Source organism: Cavia porcellus, unplaced genomic scaffold (genome assembly GCF_034190915.1).
Source record: "Cavia porcellus strain 051 isolate PalLab524CR breed Dunkin Hartley unplaced genomic scaffold, mCavPor4.1 scaffold_5, whole genome shotgun sequence".
Classification (NCBI taxonomy): domain Eukaryota; kingdom Metazoa; phylum Chordata; class Mammalia; order Rodentia; family Caviidae; genus Cavia; species Cavia porcellus.
Window position 1 is genome coordinate 67,144,877 of NW_026947488.1, and position 25,718 is coordinate 67,170,594.

At 39.0% G+C, this 25,718-nt stretch overlaps 1 protein-coding gene across 2 annotated transcripts in view; it reads right to left on the reverse strand.

Moving 5' to 3' along the window:
* Window positions 1-25,718, reverse strand: part of Gk5 (glycerol kinase 5) — a 65,276-nt gene that overhangs the window by 18,499 nt on the left and 21,059 nt on the right. For both annotated transcript variants that reach the window (XM_013160029.3, XM_013160028.3), the window contains exons 5-12: window positions 23,784-23,915; window positions 19,456-19,531; window positions 18,240-18,301; window positions 18,061-18,134; window positions 17,643-17,703; window positions 13,054-13,180; window positions 10,550-10,654; window positions 2,874-2,968 (exon numbers count right to left, since the gene is read on the reverse strand). In XM_013160029.3, coding sequence (XP_013015483.1) covers window positions 2,874-2,968; window positions 10,550-10,654; window positions 13,054-13,180; window positions 17,643-17,703; window positions 18,061-18,134; window positions 18,240-18,301; window positions 19,456-19,531; window positions 23,784-23,915 — 732 coding nt within the window. The remainder of the gene's footprint in view (window positions 1-2,873; window positions 2,969-10,549; window positions 10,655-13,053; window positions 13,181-17,642; window positions 17,704-18,060; window positions 18,135-18,239; window positions 18,302-19,455; window positions 19,532-23,783; window positions 23,916-25,718) is intronic.

Sequence of the window (25,718 nt, forward strand, 5' to 3'; positions counted from 1 at the left end):
TCCTCTGTCTCAGCTCTTGGGCTTTTGGGAACAAGCAGCTTCTCCCAAGGGTAACTGTGGAGCCTGTTTCTTGCACGTAAAGAACCCTCAGTGAATCAGAGTTCACGCCCGCTCCAGCTGGAGCTGGACTCACCATAGTATCTACCCCTACAGCCTCATCCCAGCAACCAACAGCTGCAGGGAAACAGGGCTACTGATTCTTTCCTCCCACAGCCAATGCTGCCCCCGCCAAACCACAGCCCCAGCTCAGCACAGCCACAGTGGCTGCTCGCACAGTGCCACCTAGGGGATGGTCCTCCTTCTACTGTCCCCTGAAGAGGCTGCTCCAGACTTCCCTGGGAGCCAAGTCCCTTGACCCTCAAGAACTGCTGGACTGGGGGCGCGGCTCAGTGGAAGAGTGCTTGACTTGCATAGGTGATGCCCTGGGTTTAACCCTCAGCATGTACAAAAATAAAAGTCCTAATAGTTTGAGAGCAGTCAACATCCTAGCCTTCTCCTACTGTCCTAGCTGTGACAATACTGTGACAAGGACAGGATCGGAGACATGAGCCTCCTGTCTCCTTTACTCTAGCTGCTGACATGATCTGTCACCTGTTTCCCAATCGGCTTTGTGTCAGTGTACTACTATTTAATCAATTTTAAATTTCCAACCAACAGCTTCACCGAGTGTGGTGATATCTGCCTAGAATCCCAGTTCCTCAGAGGATCAAAAGTTCAAGATCAGCCACATTCAATAGTGCAAACCCTGCCTCCACAAGGGGGAGCTGGGTGTCCACACACGTGATCTTAGCACTGAGGAGGCTGAGGCAGGAGGACTGACATGAATTTGAGGCCAGCCTGGGTTACACAGCAAGAGCCTGTCTCAAAAAAACAAACAAAAACAATCTGTCCATGATTCTGTAAGTGCGTCAGAAAAAAGGGGGTAGATGAGGGTACCGCTCAGTACGAGAGTGCTCGCCTGACTCATGTGAGGCCTTGGGTTTGATCCTTGGGACTGCCAAAAAAAAAAAAAAAAAAAAAAGGAAGCACTTCATTTTATGCTGGAAATCACAGCAGAACAGGGACATTTACTACAATGAAATTAAAAATCCTATCTGTAAAAGTTGTTTAACTCTTTTGGACTTCACAGATACTTTTTGTTTTTCAAAACATCATATACTTTGTGTCATTTGTACAGGCCTGGAGGGAGGAGGAGTTGAAGACAGCTGTTAAGTCCCTTAGCACAGTTTTCAAAAAGAAACAGTGAGGAATGACCAGTGAAACCCTACCTTTGCAGACGACAATTGCTCATTTACCCTCTCTCCTGAAAACCCAATTACAAACTTTTCACTTTCTGTCCTGTTATAGGTGCTATTTGGGGGTTGCCTCATGTCACCCAAAAGAGGATATAATCTCTATGTATACTTCATGAGCTCCCAGTCCTTCCAGAAGAAACACACAGAAGGAAAAAGTACAAACAGTGAAACAAAGTAATAAATCTCCTTTTGAAAATATAGCACATTCACTCGCTTAATTTTTTTAACCAGCTTCTACATTATATTATCAAACTTTTAAATTTTGGACATTAACTAAGCAACTGAACATGAGATGGCTTCTAAAAAAGAAAACTTTATTTATTTAGGTTTTTGTTTCTTTGAGCAAAGTTTCACTCTGCAGTTCAGGCTGGCCTCAAACTTGTAGCAGTTCTCCTGCCTCAGCTTCCCAAGTGCCAGAATTATAGGCACGCACCATCATGCCTGATTCATGAAAACTTTATTTTTTACAGTGAAAAGTATTTAGAGAATGCTTAAAATGATAGGATAAGTTTTCTCCTAAAGTAATTTTGTTTGTAATACCTCAAAGTTTTTAAAATTCTCTGTAGCAATATTCTAAAATGTTACGCATCACAGTTCTTTCAATTAAATACAAAGTTAAATGCTACAAAATCAAGTCTTTTATGAGTTTATCTTTTGATTAGGCAAAGTAGCCACATTCTACCATAAAAATTATTAAGAAGAAATATTGATTTTTTTTTTTTTTGTTTTGCTTTTTTTGAGACAAGGTATTGCTATGTAGCCCAGGCTGGCCTTGAACTCTCTATGTAATCCAGGCTAGCCTCCAACTCATAGCAGTCTTCCTGCCTCAGCCTCCCACGGGCCCAAGGCTGGGATTCCAAGTGTGAGCCACCAATCATGGCAAAGAAAAAAAAAATTTTTTTTTTTTTTGGGTACCGGGGATTGAACTCATGACCTCATGCTTGCCAGGCAGGCACTTATGCCACTGAGCTAAATCCCCAGCCCGAAAAGAATTATTTTGTAAGTCGATTTTTTAAAAAACTTAAGGAAACCTGGAAAGACATAACATATATATTTATACAAGTATATATGTGTGTATGTAATATATAATATTATATATAATCTATATATTTATGGATATAGATCTATAGCTATAGATATAACATTATGTGTGTGTAATAGTGTGAGAGTGTGCACTACTACTTTGCTAATTCTCAGTGATATACTTTAAAGATGCCTATTTACTGATACAGTTCCCCACTGGGAAATGACTATTTCTAGTTACACTATCATAATCCCAGGTGTTACGCTGAAGTTCCACACAAACCTACCAACTGTGAGGCTCCAAAGGAACAGACTTCCAAGCAGCAGCTGGCTGAGTTCTGTAAGCACAAGCCGAGCCAGCAGTCACCAGTAGGGGCCTTTCTATTCCTAGGAAATCCACACTAGGCCACACACCTCTCAGCCCTAGGATGCACCTTTTGTTTTCACTATGTTCTGTTCCCCCCACATCCTCAAGTAACAGTATGGCAGACACATAACTTTGAACGTAGCAGGAGAAAAATGTTTGCAATTGCCGTTAACTTCTTAAGAAAATACCTGCAATCCACTAAAAGATGGAACAAAATAAACCCCTTCAGAATCTTCCAGACTTGCAGCCATTTTTTCAGTCTCAGAAGCATCTGTGAAAAGATCTGCAAAAACAAACACACAGGGGCTGGGGGTTTAGCTCAGCGGCACAAGCTCCTGCCTAGCAAGCATGAAGTCTGCCTAGCAAGCACGAAGTCTACCTAGCAAGCACAAAGTCATGAGTTCGATCTCCAGTACCAAAATAAAAAACAAACACATGAACAACAACAAAAAATCCTCAAACAGAATAAAGGGCTAGGGAGGAACTTGTGTTATACCACTAGTCTTTACCTGCGTCCCCAACCATGGTGAACATAATTAAAAGGGCACACATGCAAAAAGGGCCACGCTAGGTTCTATATGCAGCAGGCTTCATTTTTAACTTCTTTTTAAAGAACTCTAGGCTGTTTAAAGAATTAAAATTTTATTTGGTTTTGTTTTCTAAGACAGGGTTTCATTACATTGTCCAAGCTGGCCTCAAACTCTAGCAATCGTCCTGCCTCAGAAATGCACAAGTAACTGGGTATAATGGATCATGGCTATAATCCCAGCCCCTAGGAGGCTGAGGAAGGAAGATCACAAGTTCAAGGCCAACTTGGACTACCCAGTGAGTTGAAGGCCAGTTTCAAGTACACAGAGAGATCCTGTCTCAAAAACCAAAACAAAGATATAACAAATATTGCCCATCTTTATATACCCTAATTAAGTTGGCTTTATTTCACTCTATGACTAATGAGAAACACTTGGTTAAAGAAAGACAGGCCGGGCATGGTGGCACACAACTGTAATCCTAGCAATCAGGAGGCTGAAGCAGGATTGCTTTGAGTTTAAGGCCAGCTTGCACTGTATAGTGAGTTTGAGTCCAATCTGAACTGTGCGGCAAGATCTTGTCTCAAAAAAATAAAATAAAATAAAATAAAATAGTAAAAAACATGTCCACAGAGGAGAGATAAATAAAGAGGAAAAAGAAGAATCAAGATATACTCTGTATAGGTAAAACTCCCTATGAAAATCAAATTCCCTGACTATTACGTGTATTGAAAGTGTCCCCATAGGGCTAGGGGTTTAGTTCAGTGGTATAAGCGCCTGCCTGGCAAGGGCAAGGTCATGAGTTTGATCCCTGGTATCAAAAAAAAAAAAAAAAAAAGTAAAAAGTGTGCCAGTAAAATTAATTTTAGAAAACTAAATAAAATTTTAAAATCCTGTCGATTTGTATAAAAGAATTTGTGACAAAGAAACATAACATAGATTTTGTAACTGATTTGTTTTCATTCATTTATAATCAGTAGAAGACTGCCTAGATGTTGGGGCAGCTCTATGATTTCAGTCTGTAACATGTAATTCAGTACCCTAGTTTTATGATTTTTTTGTTTTTCTTTTTTATCGGTACCAGGGATCAAACTTACAATTGCAAGGCAGGCACTTATGCCACTGAGCTAAATCCTCAGCCCCTACCCTCGTTTATGTTAAGGTGTTAGGATTTTCTGATAAAAATTATTTCCTGCCTCCCAACCTACCTGTGCTGCTCTTACTGACTACTGGATCTTAAACTCCCTTTGCAATCTGAGGAAGGTATTGCAGTTAGAACCATATACTGATGATCAAAGTCTCTGGCAGCAATAAAAAGTTGTCCTTAAAAAAATCGTATGTGAGTTTTTTAATCAAGATAAAACGTGGCACACCTGTAATCCCAGCACTTGGAGGCTGAGGTAGAAGGATCATTGTGAGTTCAAGACCAGCCTAGACTATAAAATGTCTCAAAAAGACAAAAAAAGAGAGATCTAGCTTTGTTTTCATTCTTGCTTCTAGTGTCACCTGCTTGAAGAACTTTCTAAATAACCTTCCACCTGAACTCTTCTCATTGGGCCCACAGCCGAGAGCTTCCAGGAGGAGCACACCCTGCTCTGCATCGCCCACTGACTACAGCGAAGGATTTCCACACAGTGCTGGGCGAAGCTACTGGCGGGCTCTGACAAGTAAGCTGGCAGGCAAGCGGGAGGACACCAACTGGAGGTCAGCTTCTCATTTTATTTTCTGTGCTATCTCCTGGCCTAGCCTCAGGGACAACCTGAAAACCAAAATCCAGACTTACACTGGACATAAACACAAAGAGCTTCAAGAAAAGGTCATTCCTCCTAATGTGAATTAAGAGTTTCTACAGGACTGAGTAAGGGAACCCCAGGTGTTCCTTTCAGATACTTTTTTCTTCCTCCCAGTGTCAGAGTTCCCAGGCTATCCCAAGGCAGCAGGAACACAATTTCACATAGACACAGGGGCAGGCCTAGAGCACTGAGCTCAATGCCCCTGATCCCAGCTACCCCGGAGCTATGAGTTTGAGACCAGCCTAGGAACACAGCAAGAATATGTTACAAAAAAAAGAAAAGTGTAAACTGCGAGTGGTGGCACACATCTATAATCCCAGCACTCTGTAGGTTGAGTAGGAAGATCATTGTGAGTTCAAGACAAGCTTGAGCTACAAAGTTAGCTCAAGGTCAGCCTGAACTGCATAGTGAGATCCTGTCTCAAAAAAAAAAAAAAGTGTAAGGGGAACCTCTGCTCATTTCTCTTCCGTCTTCCCTCAGTGTCTCCTGTCTTAGGCTCCAGGCTGACAACAGACGGGAGCAGATGCAACCAAAATTTGAGGCAAGGGCACTGAGGAGACTGCTGTGGCTTCCCACCTTCTTTCCTTCCTCCTCCATCTTCTTCCTCTTCTCTCAACTCTCTTGCTGCTTAGGTTAAGAGGTAAAAGCAGTAAGACAAAGTGTTCAGTACAGGAGGGAGACAAAAATCCACCTTTTGGTCAGCACACCACAATGTGACTCTTTGAGGTCAGAATTACCAAGGAGATCACTGAGAAAAAGGGACTGAGAAAAGTACCTCAGAAGAATTTTATGAATCCCTAAACTAGGCATGATAATGCACACCTGTACTTCCAGCACTCAGGAGGCTGAGGCAGGAGGACTGCATGAGTTCAAGGCCAGACTGGGCTACACAGTGAGTTCAAAGCTAACCTATACCACACAGTTGAGACCCTGTCTCTAAAAAGAAAGAGAAAAAAAAAAAAAAAAAAAGAGAGAGAGAGAACAACTGGCCTCAATCCTGAGCAGCACATAATTCAGATCTGACTGTAAACAACAAACTAAAAGTGCTGAGAACTGATCTCTGAGCAGGGGACACAGCTGCCCAGTCTGGCCACTGGGCAATGCAAATGAAAAGCAGAAAGATCCAAATAGCAGAGCTTTGAAAACTGAACAGATGTTGGAACTATAGGCCAAAAAGAGCAGCTGGGAACTTAAGATCTCAGCACACTAAATTTATTGCCTATGAAAATATTTTTTAAAAATTATCCATAGAGGGGCTGGGATTTAGCTCAGCAGCATGAGCACCTGCCTTGCAAGCAGGCAGTCGTGAGTTTGATCCCTGGTACCAATTAAAAAAAAATTACCCATAGAATTTAAACAAAACTGAGAGTTTAATAATATTCAACTTCTGAAAACAAGAAAAAAGATGAAGGACAGATGAAGGACAAAGTACCATCTACCATCCCATCACCCAAACTACCATCATCCTCATATCTCGGATCAAACCCAGGGCCTTCACGCTGAGCTACATCCCTTTCCTTTTAAGACAGGGTCCTGATAAGTTATCAAATTTCCTGGAATGGCCTTACACTTCTCATCCTTCTGCCTCAACCCTGCATGTGCTGGGATTACAGGTATGCACCACCACGTCCAGCTCTGGGTATTTACTCGAATCCCTGGGTTAGGAATGTAGCTCAGTGGTAGAATACATACCTAGCATGCATAAAGCCCTGCACTGCAAAAAGAAAAGAAATTATGAGCCAGGGATTTAGCTCAGTGGCATAAGTATCTGCCTGGCAACTGCGAGGTTGTAAGAGCCCGGTATCAAAAAAAAAAAAAAAAAAAAAAAAAAAGGAAGGAAAATAAATTATAAGATACACCCAGCAATATGAAAATACATATGCATTGTATCATCACTTGTATTTTCAAAAAACTGCAAACTAAATGCCCAAATATAGGAAACTGACTGGCTTAACTATGTATCCATAACAAAATACAGTATTATATAAATGTGTGCAAAGAATGAAGACGACCTCTATGAATTGATGCAAAACAATTCCTAGAATGCAATATAAGTGGAAAAAAAGCAAAGTACAAAAAAAAATTCGTGGCATATTACTTTTGTGTAAGAAAGAAGGGGAGGGGCTGGGGATTTAGCTCTGTGGCATAAGTACCTGCCTTGCAAACGCATGGCCGTGAGTTCGATCCCCAGTACCAAAAACCAAAAAAGAAAGAAAGAAAGAAGGGGAAATGTATGTACATATTCCTGTTTTTACAAAAAGAAACACACAAGACAAAAAGCAAAGTGGTCATTTGCAAAAGCCAGCGAGGCAAGCAAAGGAGAAGGAAGGGAGCCAGCTTCTCTGAGTATAACTTCTATGATTCTGGCTTTGGGAATCATGTTCATGTCCCACATTTAAAAAGTAAAACAGTAAGTTTTAAAGAGTGGACGGTAGCATGAAATAAAATTGAATACAGTAGCAGGAATAAATTAAATCAATTCTATTTTAAATCAGTAAAATTACTAAAAGGCAGAAGGTAAATTTATCCAGGTAAGATTATAACAATATAGACTGACCCCGTGTCTTTGATACAAATCCTTGAGAACACAAGGCTTCATTCATGCTGGGCTCCACAGCAGGCCCTACTTATCTCACAGTGTCACCCAGGCAGCAGACAGACAGGAAGGCACCACCCTGAACTCAGACCACAACTTCTCTGAGCCCACTCCCTGCACCCAACATGCACCCCGCCATGGTGCTCAGGGCCCGCTGCTGCTCCAGAGGATGCCTCCTTGCCTCCTCTCAGGTGGGAGACTTCATCTCTCAGGAAGGGATCCAGAGAGAAAGAGTCAGTTTCTTTTATTCTGAGTTAACAAGAGCTGTGGGTAATGTTAAACATGTTCTTAGGAAGAAGTCCTGTGAGGATTCGCCGAGCAGGCAGGGGTGGCGTGTGGCAATTAAAATTTCTACTGCTAAGGAAAAGATGTCCCCTGACCCATGTTATCAGAGGACAGCAGAGAGGCAAACTGTCTCAACTGCAGAAAAAGACACAAAGCATCCTTCCAGCCCCTCCAACAGATCAGGATTCTCCCTGCCTGGACCTGCCGTACTGCTCAGCTCTGCTCGGACCACTCTGGCCAAATGCCCTCACCACCTGGCCATCACTCATTCTTTCTTCAGTGTTAGCTAAAACAACATGTCTTCACGGAAGCCTTCGGATTCTCTAGACTGGACCTGACACTAAACACACGCGCGCGCGCACACACACACACACACACACACACACACACACACACACAGATGGGTTCTCTTTATATTGCCAGCTAGGACCACAGGAGTGCTCCACTACTCACAGCTTCCATGTTTTTAAACACTGTCGGTGTTAATGCATATCTTCCTTGCTAGCCTGTAGAACACTGTGGCAGGCAGCACCACTCCCAGACTATAATTTTTACCAATAAAATCACTTTTTTCTTTAACCAAATAAACTCATTTCGAATAGGCAAAGTATAAAGTCTCAACCTGCACAATAAGGTACCTATGAGCAATAATAATTACTAATACCTTGGTATTAATACTTTGGTATACAATACTTCACATGAAATATGGATTCATGGTTTTTATAAAACCATCAAATACGGTTTTATAATATATGGGCTGTTTGTTAGCATAAGAACCAAGAAAGCAGAAATAGCCTAAATGTTCACCAACTGATAAATTATGACATTCATATAATGAATTATTTAGTAGAAAAAATAAAGTACTACTATATGCTGCAATCCATGTAAACCTTGAAAACATTATGCTGAAGAAAAACTTCAGTTACAAAAGATCACGTATCTATAACCTCAGCTCTCTGGAAGGCTGTGGCAAGAGGACTGCAAATTTAAGCCCAGCTCTGGCAGCTGACTGACTTAGCAAGACTCTCTCTCAAATCAATCAATTAATCAATCAATCATGTATCAGCTTGACTATTAATATAAAATAGCCAGAATAAGCAAATACATAGAAACAGAAAGTAGACTAATAATGATAACACAGGAGTAGGGACAAGAAAAGGAACAGAGGAAAAAGGGGAACCAGTGTTAATGGGTACGGTGCCTTTATTATTATTTTTTATTATTTGGTGTTTTGAGACAGTATCTTTCTTATAGTCCACGCTGGCTTAAACTTTTATTTATTTATTTTTTGGTACTGAGGATCGAATTCAGGACCTCGCACTTGCCAGGCAGGCGCAGTGTCACTGAGCTATACCCGTGGCCCTGGCCTCAAATTTTAATCTTCCTGCCTCAGCCTCCCAAGTACTGGCATTACAGGTCTGTGCCACCATGCTGAGCAAGGATGTCTCTCTGAGAGGAAATAAAAATACTGTAAAATTACCATGATATTTTGTAAACCTCATGCATATTCTAAAAAACAATGAATTGTGTACTTTTGGGGAATTGTATGGTACATAGATTATATCTCAATAAAGCAATTAAGGAAAAATAAAAAATATTATGCAGGCTATCCTTTAAGTGGTTTATATCCCTTCTTAATGTGTGGTGCAGTTATCAGTGAGATGTGCAGCTACATGGTTATTTGTGACTGTAAAACATTCCACTACATTGATACACTGACATTTACCTAGTGGTTTGTTATTAAACCAAATTTATTTCTAATTGTTATATTAAACACCTATGGCTCTACACAGCTTGTTACACTTCCATGATTTTTACACTAAATATACACAAGTGTTCATTTTCTAGGGAATAAAGAGAAACAGCTTATACCCTAACACTGGGCTGGCACAGAGCTCAAGGGCAGAGAACTTGTGTAACATGCACAATGCCCAGATGCAGCCCCACATGGAAAAAGAAGACACATCCTGTCCGGCTGCTAATTAATACTTAGCAGAAAAGAGGACTACGTCTTTCTCTACATTTCCACCAATGCTAGTATCATCAAACTTATTAATCTCTCAAAACAGAGTAAAATAAATGAGGATTGATAAGTGTGCATTACTTTGCTTACTGAATGTGAACACCATGTTGTAATAGTCATTTTTATTAAGAAATCCCTATATGTCTTTTTTTCAGTTTATTAATATCTCTGACATACAAGTTGTTTTTATCAATTTGTCTAATTTTAGTTATATATCTCTTCCTATATATTCTAATATTTTATATACTTAACTCTATTATTCTTCTCAGAATAAATGTTTTTCATAGAAAAAAAGGAAAAAAAAATCTATTATTCTTTTTCTTTTCTTTCTTTTTTTTTTTTTTTTTTTTTTTTTTTTTTTTTTTTTTGGTACCAGGAATTGAACTCAGAACCTTGTGCTTGCTAGGCAGGCACTGTGCTGCTAAGCTATACCCCTAGCCCTATTCTTTTTCTTTATGGTTCCTGGTCTTAATACCTAGTTTTTTACCACCCCAATATCATGAAAACATGGTATTTTCTTCTGCTCTGAGGTATTTTATTTGGGCAATCCATTCATTGACTACTTACTGATCTATAGTCATGTGGCAGACTTGAATTTTTTAAAGTATGGCCTATGAAATTCACTGACAAGAAGACTTACCTAATTGTTGAGCCCACTGTATGGCAGTCCCCGTGTCTCCTGCATTGCTTTCTGCTAGACATACGACTTCTTGCCCAATCTTCCACCCAATTAATGGATAAAAGCCTTATAAAGCAAAAGAGCAAACAAGTAACATAAATCATAAAATAGCTGTACAATTCAGGCTATCATAATCTTTCACAATATGTACTTTTATCTTTGTTCCTTTTTTCTTATTTACTCAGCTCTGAAGAACCAGTTTCTTTCTGTTTTATTTTTTGCTTTCTTAAATAAACTTCGGGGCTGGGGATTTAGCTCAGCGGCATAAGTGCCTGCCTTGCAAGCAGGCAGTCATGAGTTCGATCCCTGGTACTGATAAAAACGAAAAAGACAAAAAAGAAAATGAAATAAATAAATAAATAAATAAATAAACTTCACCACAGCTTAAATAAACAATTCAGACAACTCTAACGGAACGGTTTGATTATATACAAAATGGAGAAGTTCCTATAAGTCAGACTGCCTGAACTCCATTCCTAGCCCCCTCAGATTTACCAGTTGTGATTTAACTAGTTAGCAGTTTTGACCTTAGTTTCTTCAACTATCAAATGGTCCACCTACCTTAGACAGCTGCTGTAGGAATGGATTGGGTTAATATATAAAAAGGATTTAAACTAGTACCTAGCATAAAATATGAACAATAAACAGTAGTTTGGTGGAGGGGGCCTTTGGGATTGCACAGTGGACAAATGCTCTGCCACTGTGCTACATCACCAGTACTTGAATATTAGTTTTTATTAGCTATAGACAAGTCTAGAATCGTAACAGTAAATACCAACCAGAAGTATAGTTTACTATGAGACTGGTATGCTCTAGAGAACTAACCATGCTGACTTATAGTTGATGGGGGAATAGACCGGAGAAAAAGATTTTAAAAACGACTCTGAGTAACCATCTGAGGAGGCCAGCACCCACAGTAGGAATCCCCAGCCTCTAGAGCACAACGCCACACACTAGATCTCTTAGTTTGTACTCTGCCAGGTTTCTTCCATTTGGGAGACTGAATTTTTAGCAACTGTCTAGAAATCTTAAATATGCATGGACCTAATATTAGTTAACAACTAATATTCAAGAACGGTTCATAGAAAGAATAATAATTTCCTGCCAGTGTGGTGGTACACTGTGGGAAGCAACTCCAGTGACTCCCTTTGAATCCAAAGCAATTGCTGTGATTTTGATTACTTGGAGCCTCACTTCCTTATACTGATATGTGAAAGGCTGGCTAGGGTATTTCCTTCTCTCTTCAATTGACTCTAAGCATTGCAAATAAGGCTAGCCTAGGTGTTAATGTGCAAAGTCTATAGCCATCAGACAGTCCTGTTTCCTTGCATGGTGCTCTCCATGATATAGGATTGAGCTGGCGAGATGTAGAGTAATTTGCTCTGGGAATGTCAACTGGGTATGAGCCTCAAGATAAAAGGCTATGACTCCCCAGGGCACAAGAGTTCCCCCAAAACAATTCTACTGTGATCTTAATCAGGTTATATAAATTGATCCTTCTGCTTATCTTTATCTCTGCAAATTACAGAGATGCCATCCTTGCACCTGGCCAGCTAGCTCAAGTTACTCAGTAATCCCTGACATCCTGACTATCACTCATCCCCGTGCGAATCCCCCCACTTTTTTCACAAGAGAATACATGCTGGGAGAGGCCTAGGATCGAGGCCTTTTGTCTACATGTCCTCACAGGAAATGGATTTAGGACCTCTTGGCTGCCCTTAACTTGGACTATGTCTTGGTGTCTTTACTCTCGATGTGGGTTGCATTGGTGGTGGTAGATTGGGATTGCGATAACATCTCATTGGGATTACAAATATAACTTTTTGGATTGTGAGGAAAGCTAGAAAGAAGATTACAATACTTGGGTGACTGAACTTGATATTTGGGTTTACAATAATGCAAGCCTATAATCTCAGCACTCAAGAGGCTGGGAAAGGAGAATCACTGAGTTGGAGGCCATCTTGGGCTCCATAGTGAGTGCAAGGTCAACCTGCACTGCACAGTGATACCCAGTCTCTTAAAAAAAAAAAAAAAAAGAAGAAAAGAAAAGAAAACAAAAGAGATAATTTATCAAAACACAAAAACTTAGGTGTCACAATGCAGCGCCATGATAGACCGCTTGCTTAGCACGTACAAGGACCTAGATTTGATCCACAATTCTCCCAAAAAGAAAATTAGAGCCTCGATAAGAAATTTTAAATGAATAAAACCTGTAGAAAGATGAAATATTTAGAGAACTGTCCAAAATACCCTAGTCCTTCTGGTTTTTTCTGCAGTATCTTTTTTGTTTTTTTAATGCTATTAATGTAAAGGGAAAAAAACAGACCTTGTCTCTAATAATAATAATAACCATAACCTCGATGTGTTACACAATATCCCTAACATAAAATGGGAAAATAGGATAAATAACACAACACAAATATACATGGAAAAAGTGATAAAATAGGATAATTCCAAGTATTTACCTGAACTGTTAAATGAAGCACAGCTGCCAATATTTATATCCAAAAAGGTCCCAGTCCCCATGGTTAGTTTGACATCTCCAGGCTGGAAACAGCATTCTCCAAACATCGCAGACTGCTGATCGCCAACCTGGCGAGCACACAAAGCATCACAGTAGCCCCGTGCTCATTTCACATTACCGCACTGCCTCATCTACTGTAATGGTTTTTTATTTTTGGTTTTTTTTTTTTTTTGGTCCTGAGGATCCAACTCACAACCTCATGCTTTCCAGGCAAGCACTTCAACAGGGAGCTAAATCCCCAGCCCACTGTTATCTTTTTTGCTTTCTCTCTCTCTTTTTATTTCTTCTCAGTACTGGGGACTGAATTCACAGCCTTTCCCCTGAGCACTAGCCCTGGTCTTTAAAAAAAACTTTTTTCATTTTGGTTTATTTTGTTTTGTTGTGTTTGAAACAGGGTCTTGCAAATTGCCTAGGCTGGTGTGAAGTTTTGATACTCCTCCTTCTGTCCTCAAAGTGCTGGAATTACAGGTGGATCCCATCCATCCTGGATTTGTACTTTTTTAATTAAAAGTAATATTTTCTCTTTTATCTTTTTCTCAAATACAAAAAAAAAAAAAAAAAATTCCCAAAGAGAATGGGGAACAACATTAGAAGTCTCCTAGGCCCAACATTGTATGGGAAACTAATGTGCCTTGGGACTTTTTAATGAGTAACCTACTTCATGACTTCCCCCTCCCCGCCACCTATCAGCAATTGAACTTCAGACCTTGTGCTTCCTAGGTGAGTGCTGTGCCACTGAGCTATACCCCCTGCCCCATACTTCACAACTTTTAAGTATCATATAAAAAATTTTAGAAATAAACATTAGAAGAATAATTGTATAGAAAAAAACTAAGGTTTTTTTTTTTTTGTCTTTTTGAGATAGTGTTTCAATATGCAGTTCAGGCTGTTTTGAACTGACTTTGTAGCTCAGGTTGGCCTCGAACTCACAGTGATCATCCTATCTCAGCCTCCTGAGTGCTGGGATTGTGTTTAACTTATAGAGGTTTTATTCATTAGTCAAAATAACACCTCACAAGATTTTCTTTTATTGAAACCAAAAGGCCACTCATGGTGATGCATGACTGTAATCCCAGTTCTTAGGAGACTAAGGAAGGAGAATTGCAGCTATTAAGCCTGGACAACATAGTGAATCTAATACCAACCTGCATAGTGAGACCTTGTCTTTAAAAAAAAAGGCCCAGGCAGGAGGATCACAAGTTCAAGGCCAGCCCGAGCAATTCTGAGACCTTATCTTCAAATAAATATTTTAAAAGGGTTGGGGATGTAGCTCAGTGGTAAAGTACTTGCCTGGTTTGTATGAGAACCTAGATTTAATCCCCAGTGCCACACACAAAACAAGCAATAGGTATGTTTAAATAGAAACTGCTATTAAGTCAAAGCTCTCCCTTTCTTCATCATATATTTTTGTAAAGATAAAAACTATAAAATTTTGTTAATATACTTAAATATGGATATATATACAACACTTTTTTTTTTATTAGGGTATGGGGTTTTAACCTAGGGCCTCACACACACAAAGCAAGTGCTCTGAGCTACACCCTAGCCTTTTTAAAAATACAATGCCAGCCGGGCATTTAGCTCAGTGGTATAAGTGCCTGCCTGGCAAGAGCAAGGCCATAAATTCAATCCCAGATACCAAAAAAATTAATTAATTAATTAATATTAAAATAAAAAAAAATAGATCACCAAGGCTGGCCTCAAACTTCTGGGCTTAGTGATCTCCCTATCTCAGATTCTAGTGAGCTAGTACTACATATGGGTATATACCACTATACTTGTTTTTTTTTTTTTTTTTTAAATCGGATCACACTCACGACTGCACGCTTGCAAGGCAGGCGCTTATGCTGTTGAGCTAAATCCCCAGCCCCTATACCTGGTTTTAAAGACAAATTCACAATGATTTGGGGACGATAATGCACAATGTATCACTGCTGCCCCAACTGACATGTTTTGAAATTTTGTTGTAGTTTTTTCTTGTTTTTTTCTTTTTATTTTTGAAAAAAAATGGGTTAAGCTGGGCATGGTGGCGCATGCGTATAATTCCAGCACTCAGGAGGTTGAGACAAGAGGACTGTTGCGAGTTCGAGACCAGCCTAAACTACAAAGCGAGTTCAAGACCAGCCCGAACTCCATAGAGACCCTGTCTCAAAAAGACAATAAAATAAGTAAATAAATAAAATGGATTTAAAAAAAGGCAAATTCATCTGAGAGTGGGAGATGTGGCTCAGGGATGGCGCTAGCCTAATGTGTGGGATCTTGGATTTCATCCCCAGGGCCACAAAAACAAACAAATCAATTCATCTAAAGAACCCTTGTTCACTAGCCTACAACTCTCTTCACCATACTTCAATCTGATCCTGAACCTCCCCTCAGCTGAATGAAACCAACTCTGTAAACGACTGTGTAGCTGTAACATGGAACCAAGCTCCCTCCCCTCACCAGTTTCCCAGCTACTGTGGAGACCACTCATCTAGACACAAATGCTGTCTACCTCCTGCTTATGCTGCTGCAGGAAATAATAGCAGTACTTGAGTTGCTAACATTAAAGACAATCCTCAGCACTGCAACAGAGAAAGGAGAAAGATGACAAAATAAATATTTGAATTTCTATGGAATTTATTAATCGCATGGCAAATCCTGGGGTGTTTCTAACTTCTGACTCTCTCATTTATACAGTCAGAAAAAAAGCAAGAGTACAATAATTAATGGATCTTTAAAAGTATTAAAAAAAAAAAAAAGCCAGGCAGGGTGGTGCATGCCTATAACCCTAGGACTCAGGAGGCTAAGATATAGCAGTTTAAGCCCAACCTGAACTACACAGCAAGATCCCGTCTAGAAAGAGAGATGGTGGAACATGTCTGTAATCCTAGCACATTAGAGGCTGAGGTAGGAGAATCACCATGAGTTCAAGGTCAGCCTGGGTTATATAAGCAAGTTCAAGGTCAGCCTGTACTACAGAGTGAGACTGTCTCAAAAGGGTTGGGGGAGGAGAAGGGAAAAGAGAAGAGATTAAAGAAGGAAACAAGCAATTTTTTACTTTTACACCAGCTTTTGTACATGTAGATGCTTGATATTCATTTTATTTTTATTTATTTATTTATTTAGTTGCCAGGCATTGAACTCTTGACCTTGTGATTGCCAGGCAGGCATTTATGCTTCTGAGCTTAGTCTCCGACTTGATACAGGTTTTAGAAAATGTAAATGCAATTTACTCTTCTAGCTTAAACTGCTTTATTACTGTTTGTGGTTATATTGTTATTGAATATAAACTAATCATTGGTTCTATCACTTGGAGTCATATATTTGTCTCAAAATTTCAAAATATAAACCAAACATTACAATCTGAATACATTATCTGTTTAAAAATAAATTTTCTCCTTGAAGTAAAATGTATTTGGGGGGGGAGAAAAAAATTTAAAAATAAAAACAAAAACAAAATTCTCTGGGCATGGTGTCGCAAATCTGTAATTCTACCTAGTTGAGTCAATGATCTCAAGTTTGAGGTTAGCCTGGGCAACTTAATAAAACCTTGCCTCAAAATAAAAACTAAAATGGACTGGGGTGTGACAATTAATGTTAAAGCCACTGCCTAGTATGCACAAGGCTGTGAGTTCATCCTCAGTAATGATGCAAAGTCAAACCAAACCGCAACAGTGGTCCCCCTTTCAGAAGGTGAAGGAGGAGCTGGGGACTTAGTTCAGCGGCATAAGTGCCTGCCTTGCAAGCAGGCAGTCGTGAGTTCGATCCCTGATACCAATAAAAACAAAAAAGACAAAAAAAAAAAAAAAAAAAAAGGCGGCGAAGGATACTTCTGATTATATCTAGGACCACTCAAAAAGACAAGCTAGCTGGGTGAGGTGGTAAAAGCCTGTAATTCCAGCTGGAAGAAGGATCACCATGAGTTTGAGGCCAGCCTGGGCTACACACAGAGTTGAAGGCCAGCCTGAACTACACAGCAAGACTTGGTCTCAAAACAAATGTATACATCAATATGTATCTATAAAGTGGTACCTCGGTTGATAAATGCTTTTGTTTGCAAACATTTAGCAACAAACAGAAGTGTTTGGCAAAATTTTGTTTTTGTTTGCAAACTCTACATCAAGTGACAAACATGACTGCCACCATCTTTCCTACACAGACACAAATGTACGCATCTTTTCTAAAGACCTGTTCCAAACATCTGTTCCAGAGTAGAACAAATTAAGTGAACCAAGGCACCACTGTATACATAGCTATGTATCTACATAAAGATATTTTATATTTATTTATACATATGCATATATATACACATATCCAGTTGTATGTATGTATGTATTTGTATATGTATATATTTCCCCCTTTCTGTGCTGGGGGTCTATCTCAGGCCTGTGTACATGCTGGGGAAGTGACCTCCACTGAACTCCACCCTGGCCCTAATACTTTAGTTTATCAAGGGCCTTTAGTGTCTCTTAAAGCTAGTCACAACTATTCATATATATACATTTAGTTTATAATATACCAAGAGAAATGCTTGTGTTTTCTACTTACCAAGGCAACTACTGGTATAGGCACACCAAATATCTCCTCATCCACTGATCCAAAATGATGGCTTCAAATGAAATTAATCAAAATATTAGTTATACTCTAGAAACATTAATTCCAAAATTCAGCAAATTTTTTTAATTCAGCAAATTTTTAAAGCATGGGCTAAAAAAGTTATATAATGAACATACAAGCATCTCAAGCATATGATAACACTATTTTCCTCATCAAAGCAAAAGAATTCAAGTAAGACTTTGCTGATTTTTTTTTTTTTTTTTTTTTTGTCTTTTTGCTTTTTATCGGTACCAGGGATCGAACTCACGACTGCCTGCTTGCAAGGCAGGTGCTTATGCCACTGAGCTAAATCCCCAGCCCCTTACTTCCTCCTGACTTTGCTGATTTGTACATGGGTATTCACTGTTACCTTGTGTCCTTTATGGGAGGCAAGACAGAAAGTGGTATGGAAGCCAAGAAGGTAAGGAAACCACTCCAGCACATCTACCATAAAAACACATCATCAGAATATACAAGTAAAGTAGTAAAAACAAAAGAATTCAAGTTAAATGAAAATACGGCAATTTCAAAAGAAGATAATGTCTTTACCTTATACGTATCAAAAAGTCCAGTTGCACTGGCATTTGAAAAATCTGTAGCATATGCAGAGCCTAAATTTATGTTGGAAATAACATATTTATTATTGAGCAATATAAATCAATATCTACCTCGTTTGCAATCTAGACCTTTGTCTATCCTCAAATTCATTCCAAAATGTGCATTTGCAACTTGAAATCTCCAGAGCAATTTCCCACTTAATTTTTATAAAGTTTTATAGTTTACAAAAGCATTTCTTTTTTTTCCTTTTTTTTTTTTTTTTTTGTCTTTTTCCTTTTAATCGGTACCAGCGATCAAACTCACGACTGCCTGCTTGCAAGGCAGGCACTTATGCTGCTGAGCTAAATCCCCAGCCCCTACAAAAGCATTTTCAAAGGCTTTGTGACTTTCTGGTCTCTAAAGAAGATGAAAAACAGCCAGGCATGGTGGCACATACCTGTAATCCCAGCACTTGGGATTCAATGGGAGGAGAATCACTGTGAGTTTAAGGCCAGCCTGGACTCCATAGTCAGTTCAAGGCCAGCCTGAACTAAATAGTAAGACCCTGTCTCAAAAACAAACAAACAAAAAATACCACTAGGAAAAACATTCAGAGATGCTAAGTGGGATCCTTCATACTTATATCCACTTACAACATGTACTACTAAACCATGTTTTACCGCTCCCGAAAAAAAGTTATCCTTTTTTGTTGTTTGTTTGTTTCTTTTTGAGGCAAGGTCTTGCCAAGTAGTCCAAGACCAGTCTTGATCTTGATTATGTAGCTAAGGGTGACCTTGAGCTCATGGTGATCCTCCTGCCTCAGCCTCCTGAGTGCTAAAACTAGATGCATTATGCATTCTTACATTTGAGACTTTTTCACAATTTGTTGTTGCTGGTTTGAGACAGGCTTTCACTATGTAGTTCAGGCTAGTCGTGAACTCACTACATAGCCCTGGTTAGCCTCAATTGCAGTGATCCTCCTGCCTTAGCTTCCCAAGTCCTAGATTATAGGTGTGCCCCACTACACCTGGCCTTCATCACAACAGTTCCTTACAACAGATCTAAAGTAACTCTAGTATTACTGCAACATGCAGTTATGTGGCATCAAAAAACACTATAGCAAGCAAAAATGGGTATGTCTGAGCAGGGATGAACTTTCATTCTCTTTAGACAATTCCTTTCTTTCCAATTTCACTTATTTGAGACAGAACTATCAGGTCACATTTACCTTTTGTGAGTTTATGTAACAACCAGGTATCAACAGTCCCAAAGCAACAATTTTCTTCTTCAACTGCCTTTTGTACCTTAAAAATATAACACAAAGACAGTTCAAAATGGCTAAAGTGCATGATTAACTAAAGCATATGCAACATAATCTCTTATAAAGTTAATGTTTATATGTATTATATAGGATGCCTTTCTTCCACATATTTGGGTCTTCATTAATTATATTCAACAATGTTTTGTAGTTTTCTTTTTTTGTTTTTGGTATCGGGGAACAAACTCACGACTTATGCTTGCCAGGCAGGCCTTTATGCCACTGAGCTAAATCCCTGGCCTTGTCTTTTTTTGTATTTTTTGAGACAGAGTCTTGTAATGCAGCCCAGGCTGGCCTTAAACTCACTATGCAGTGCAGGGGGCTTTGAAGTCCTGGTGACCCTGCTGCCTCAGTCTCCCAAGTGCCTGGCCTTACAGTTCAAAATGTAAATTTTGCAGTTTTTCTGTTAAGCTGAATTCCTACTACCTCGGTCTTTTTCATGCTATTATAAATAGGATTGTTTACTTAATTGCAGTGAATTTCTAGTCATTATTAGTGTTTATAAATACAATTGACTTTTGTGCATTGATCATATATATGAACCTTGCTGAATTCATTTACTATTTCTAACCATTTTTTAGGTGACTTCTTAAATTTTTCTATGTAGGAGACTGTGTTTCTGCATCACAGAGATAGTTTTACATCTTCCTTCTCAATCTAGTTGCTTTCATCTCACAGTCTTGACTAACTGCTCTGGTCTAGAGTCTCCAACATACTGCTCACTAGTTGAGGTGTAGAGGTAAGAAGAGACCACCTGCTGTTCCTGCACTTACAGGGAAAGCATTGGGCCTATCGTCATGAAGTATGGTGCTTGCTGCCAAGGTTTTTGTTTTCTTTTGGAATCCTGGAGATTGCACCTAGGGCCTTTGCACTGAGCTACATCTCTGGCCATTTTTTGTATCATTTTGTTTAAGACAGGGTCTTGCTAAACTGCTAAATTGCACAGGCTGATTTAAACTCACGATCCTCCTGCCTCAATTTCCTAGAGGGTTGGGACTGTAAATGTGCACCATCATACCCATCTACTGTGTGTTTTCCATGGGTCAGTCATAGTTCAGGTTAAAGAAATTTCCTTTAATTCCTATTTTGTTGAGTTTTTATTATCCACAGGTATCAGATAGTATAAAATGAGTTTTCCACATCTCCTAACATGCTCAACTTTTGATTCTGTTATTTTCCTAGTCTGTTTCACTGATTTCTCATCTTTTTTTCCTTTCCTTGTGCTTACCCTGCTCATATTTTTCTAGTATCTGAAGATGGCATGTTAGATTATTGACTTTTCTTCTTTTTAAATATAGTCTTCTTATGTAAAAACAGTCTGGCTTGCCAGGTGTGGTGGTGCACACCTGTAATTCCAGCACACAAGAGGTTGATGCAAGAGGATCACCACGAGTTCAAGGCCAACCAGACTACATTGTGAATTCAAGGGCAGCCTGAACTACAGAGCAAGACCCTGTCTCAAAAAAGAGATTGATAGAGGGATACATAGATAGTCTGGCTATAAATTTCCCTCTAAAAACTGATTTGTGTGTATAGTTTTGGTGTGTTGTCTTTAATTCATTTCAAAGTATTTCCTAATTTATGCTGTAAATTCTCTTGGATCCACCAGTTGCTTATTTATTGTTTGTTTGTTTGTTTTTTAGTTCTGAGGCTCAACTCAGGCTCCTGAGCACACAGGTAAGCATGCTACCACTGAGCTACATTCCCAACACTGGCAACTTAAGGGTGTGGCAATCTGCATGTATTTTTGAACTTTCCAAATTTTCTCCTGGCAGTGATGCATGCCTAAATTCCCAGCACTCAGAAGGCTGAGGCAGCAGGATTGCTAAGAGTTCAAGGCCAGCCTGGGCTATATAGTGAGCTCAAAGCCAGCCGGAACTACATAGTGAAAATCTATTTCAAGAAAATAACCAAACAAACAAACCAAAACAACGGCAAAAACAAACAAGTTTTCTTCTGATACTTACTTCTAATTTCATTCTATTATAGTCAGAGAACACATCTGTGATTTTAACCCTTTCAGTTTCAGCAAGGCTTATTCATGACCTAACACGTGGTTACTTAGAATATGAACATGTTACTTAGGGATACTCATATTCTTATACTTAGGGATACTTAGGGAAATGCATATTCTTGTTCAGGGGTGGAGTTTTCTACAAATATATTAGATCTGGTTAGTTTTTATTGTTATCAAAATGTTCTATTTCTTTGAAGATCTTCTCTCTGGTTATTTTATCCATAATTGAAAGAGCACTGAGGTCTTCAACTATTACCATGCAACTGTCAATTTTCCCCTTTAATTTTGTCAGGATTTGTTTATTTCATGTGGCTATTTGTTTGTTTGCTTTTTGAGCAGGGTCTCACTATGTACCCAGATTGGCCTCAAACTCACAATGATCCTCCTGCCTCAGTCTCCTGAGTGCTGGGATAACGGGTACAACACCACTCTCGGCTGTTTCATGTGTTTTCTAGCTCTGTTACTAGATATATTATTTATGACAGATTTATCTTTTTATCATTATAAAATTTCCTCTTTACAGCTCGTAATTTTTTTCTTTAAAAAAAAAATTTTGGGGCAGGGATTTAGCTCAGTGGCATAAGCACCTGTCTGGCAAGTGCAAGGTTGTGAGTTTGATCCCCGGTACCAAAAAATTAAAATAAAACAAAGCCTATTTTGTTGAAACTAGCATTGTACTCTAGCTTCTTATGGATGTTGTTTGCATAACACACATCTTCTGCTCACTTACTGTTAATTTGTCTGTGCTTTCAAAGTCTAAAGTGTGTTTGCAGTACCCGGTACGTAATTAGTTTTTGGTTTTATTTTGGGTGGTAGGACTAAATCTAGAGGTCCCGTACCCACTGGGCTATAAAACTAGCTGTGGATCTTGTTTTGGTCCACTCTAAATTGCAATAAGATCCACTACTTACCCACTAGAACAGCTAAAATATAGACTGATAATATCCGTTATGATGGCAAATGAAATAAAAAGTCCTCAGTTCACTGAAGAGGGGAGTGCGAAAGTTGTAACCGCTTTGGAAATGTGTTTTGCCCTTATTCACCAACACGGAAAACATAAAGACCCATTCATCCAGAAGTATTCTATCTTATTATGGAAACAACACTTGTTTTTTTGTTGTTGCTGGAATAGAACACAGGTGCTTGCTAGGCAGGTGCTGTGCTGCTGAGCTACATCCCTGGCACCAACGGTTACTTTTTACCAAGATATATTAAGTACTGCAAAAATTGGAAATAACTCAAATATATATGAGTAGGATAGACTACAACACTGTAACATCAATCACAGGACAGTAGCAATGAAAACACTGCAAATTTATGTAAAGCACAGTTCTCAAACTATGTTGAACAAAAAGAACATGACACAAAAAGAGATACACTGTGGGCTGGGGATGTAGCTCATATGCTGCACCCTCCAGGCCCTCTGTTCAATCCGCAGTACCACAAAAGAAAAAAAGAAGATAATACCCTGTATAATTCAATTTATACAGTTCAAAAATATTCAGGCAAATCTCAAGCAAGGTATTAAGGACATAAATTATAAAAGTGAGAACATGTGATTCAAGGTATCACAGTATAATAGCTCTTGATGTAGGTAGTACCACATCATTGAGTCCAGTGTAACACTGAGAGGTACACTGATTTGTTCACCTTTCCAGCTATAGTATGACACCACAAAAAGGTTCAAAATCACAAGCTACTGGGCTTGGTGGTATGCACCTGTAATACCTTTTATTTGGGAGGCTGATGCAGGACAAGTTCCAGGTCAGACTCAGCAACTTAGTGACACACTATTTCAAAAATAAAAGGGCCAGATGTGGTGACACATGCCTGTAATCCCAGCACTCAGGAGGCTGAGACAGGAGGATTGTTGGGAGTTCAAAGTCAGCCTGGGGTACAAAGTGAATTCAAGGCCAGCCTGCCCTACAAGCAAGACCCTGTCTAAAAAATAAATAGATAAATAAATTGAATTAATAATAAAATGACAGGTGATGGAGCTTGGTGGTAGAGGACTCACCTAGCACATGGGACTCTTGGTTCGACCTCCAGTGCTCCCACCCCCTCCACACACAAAGAACCTTATGAACACTGCCTTCTCTTCTACTCCTGTGGTGGTGGGCACTCAATTTTCCCTAAAATAGTCAAATTGCTCTTTTTATTCCTGGGATTTTTTTCTTCCCAAAATCTTCATCTCATTCCTTTACACACAATCTTTTCTTACCTCAGGCATGTTCTGCAAAATCCAAGCCAACCGCAAGGAAGCTTGCTGGGTAGTGAAAGTAAACCGGCTCCCAAATAAAAATCTCTTGCTTCTAGTGAAAAAGTAAACCAATCGGCAGGAGCTGTGAAATAGCTATTTTTAAAAAAAGATATTTAATGTTATTTGATGTTTCCATGTCAATTCTATACACAAGCAAACAAACCCAGTAACAAATGAGTCACTTAATTACTTATGGTATCCTCAGCACTTAAGAAGACAATGTAATACTACCCTAAGTGAATCATCCTACCTAGGAAGGGCAAGACTTCTGCAAAGACTTCTAAAAAATGAAAGTGAAGAGGATATCAGAAAATAAAATGATATCCCTGTTCCTGAATAGGCAGAACCAATATAACCAAAATGGCACGTTAAAAATCAGGCTTTACTACCGGGAGACTTGTATGGGCTGCCCTGTTCTGTGGTTACGTGCATTTTCCTACTATGAACCAAAACTTTCATCATGCTCACGTTCAATATCAAGTAGACAAAGTGCTTGAATTGTTCACTTTTATGCTTGAGGTCACGGTTTTACATCAAGATTTGAGACTCGGATTATACTACAGAAGTAAGTGTTTTCATGGTCACAACTTATTTTTAAAGAAATAAAACTTTTAGGGCAATCCACTCAGGATCCCTTCTGTCTCTCTTTCAGACAGAAGCTTTCTTTCTCTCAATAAATATTTCTGCTCTTAAAAAAAAAAAAAAAAAACTTTTAAAAGCCGTGCTAGAATGCCCATAATCCTAGCACTCAGGTGGCCAAGGCAGAAGGACTGCCATGAATTTGAAGCCTGGGTACATAGTAAATTCAAGACCAGCCTGGACTACATAGCAAGACTTTATCTCAAAAGAAGAAAAAAAATGCCTTGCTTGAATAAACTGAGAAATGTTGATGATATATTAAAAACTACTGGTTTACCTCTAATGTCATAAAAACTATACCTTAATATATAAAAGCTTGTATTAAAATTGTGTCTTGTGTTTTGGGGGGTTTTCTTGCAGTACTGGGAATGAAACCCAGGACCTCATGCATTCTAGACAAGTAGTCTTTCATTGAGCTACATCCCTACCCCTGTATTTTAGTACCCGGCATAGTGCCACAAGCCTGTAATCTGAGCCTTTGGGAGGCTGAGGCAGAAGAATCACTGTTAGAGGCCAGCCTAGGTTACAAAGTGAGTTCAGCCTGCACTACACCGTGAGACCTTGGCTGAAAAAAATTTTTTAATTGTACAATTTTAAATTGTACAATTCATAGTTTATAACATTTCCTTATAGCCACTTTCAAAGCCTTTATTACTGGGTCTGTCCTATAAAAGAAACTCTCAGTACTTTGTCTTATAAATTATTACTTTCAATCTCTAGTACTACCAAATTTTTTTTAAATATAGAAAAATATTTCAGCAAGGTATATTCACATATATATTAAACAAAAAGAAAAATTACAATGAGTGAGATTATGGCAGAAAAATCTCCCGCAGGCATTACTATTATATTCTACACTGATATTTATTTTCATATAAAATTATCATCCTCAAATCCTCAAATCCTTTATCAAGTAAAACTGCTGCTCTAGTTTAGACACTCCCTCCTGCATCATCTGGTACCAGTACAGTAGCTGAGAAAGTATTTAATGTGAGGCATTAGAAGGCTTAGTGTACTCAGTATAGAATATGAATTATAATCTCACACCTATGAGTCAGGGAGATTGCAGAGAAATGACACAACAGTAGCTTGTGTTGATGCCACTGCTATTGTCACCACCAGCATCATCACTGTCATTTATTGATGGTGCCAGGCATCACGCCTTACTATTGGCTCATTATTAGCCATCATATCCACTCTCCATTTTATGGCAAAAAGTGATACAGTTTGGATATTTGACTCTATCTAGGCTGTATC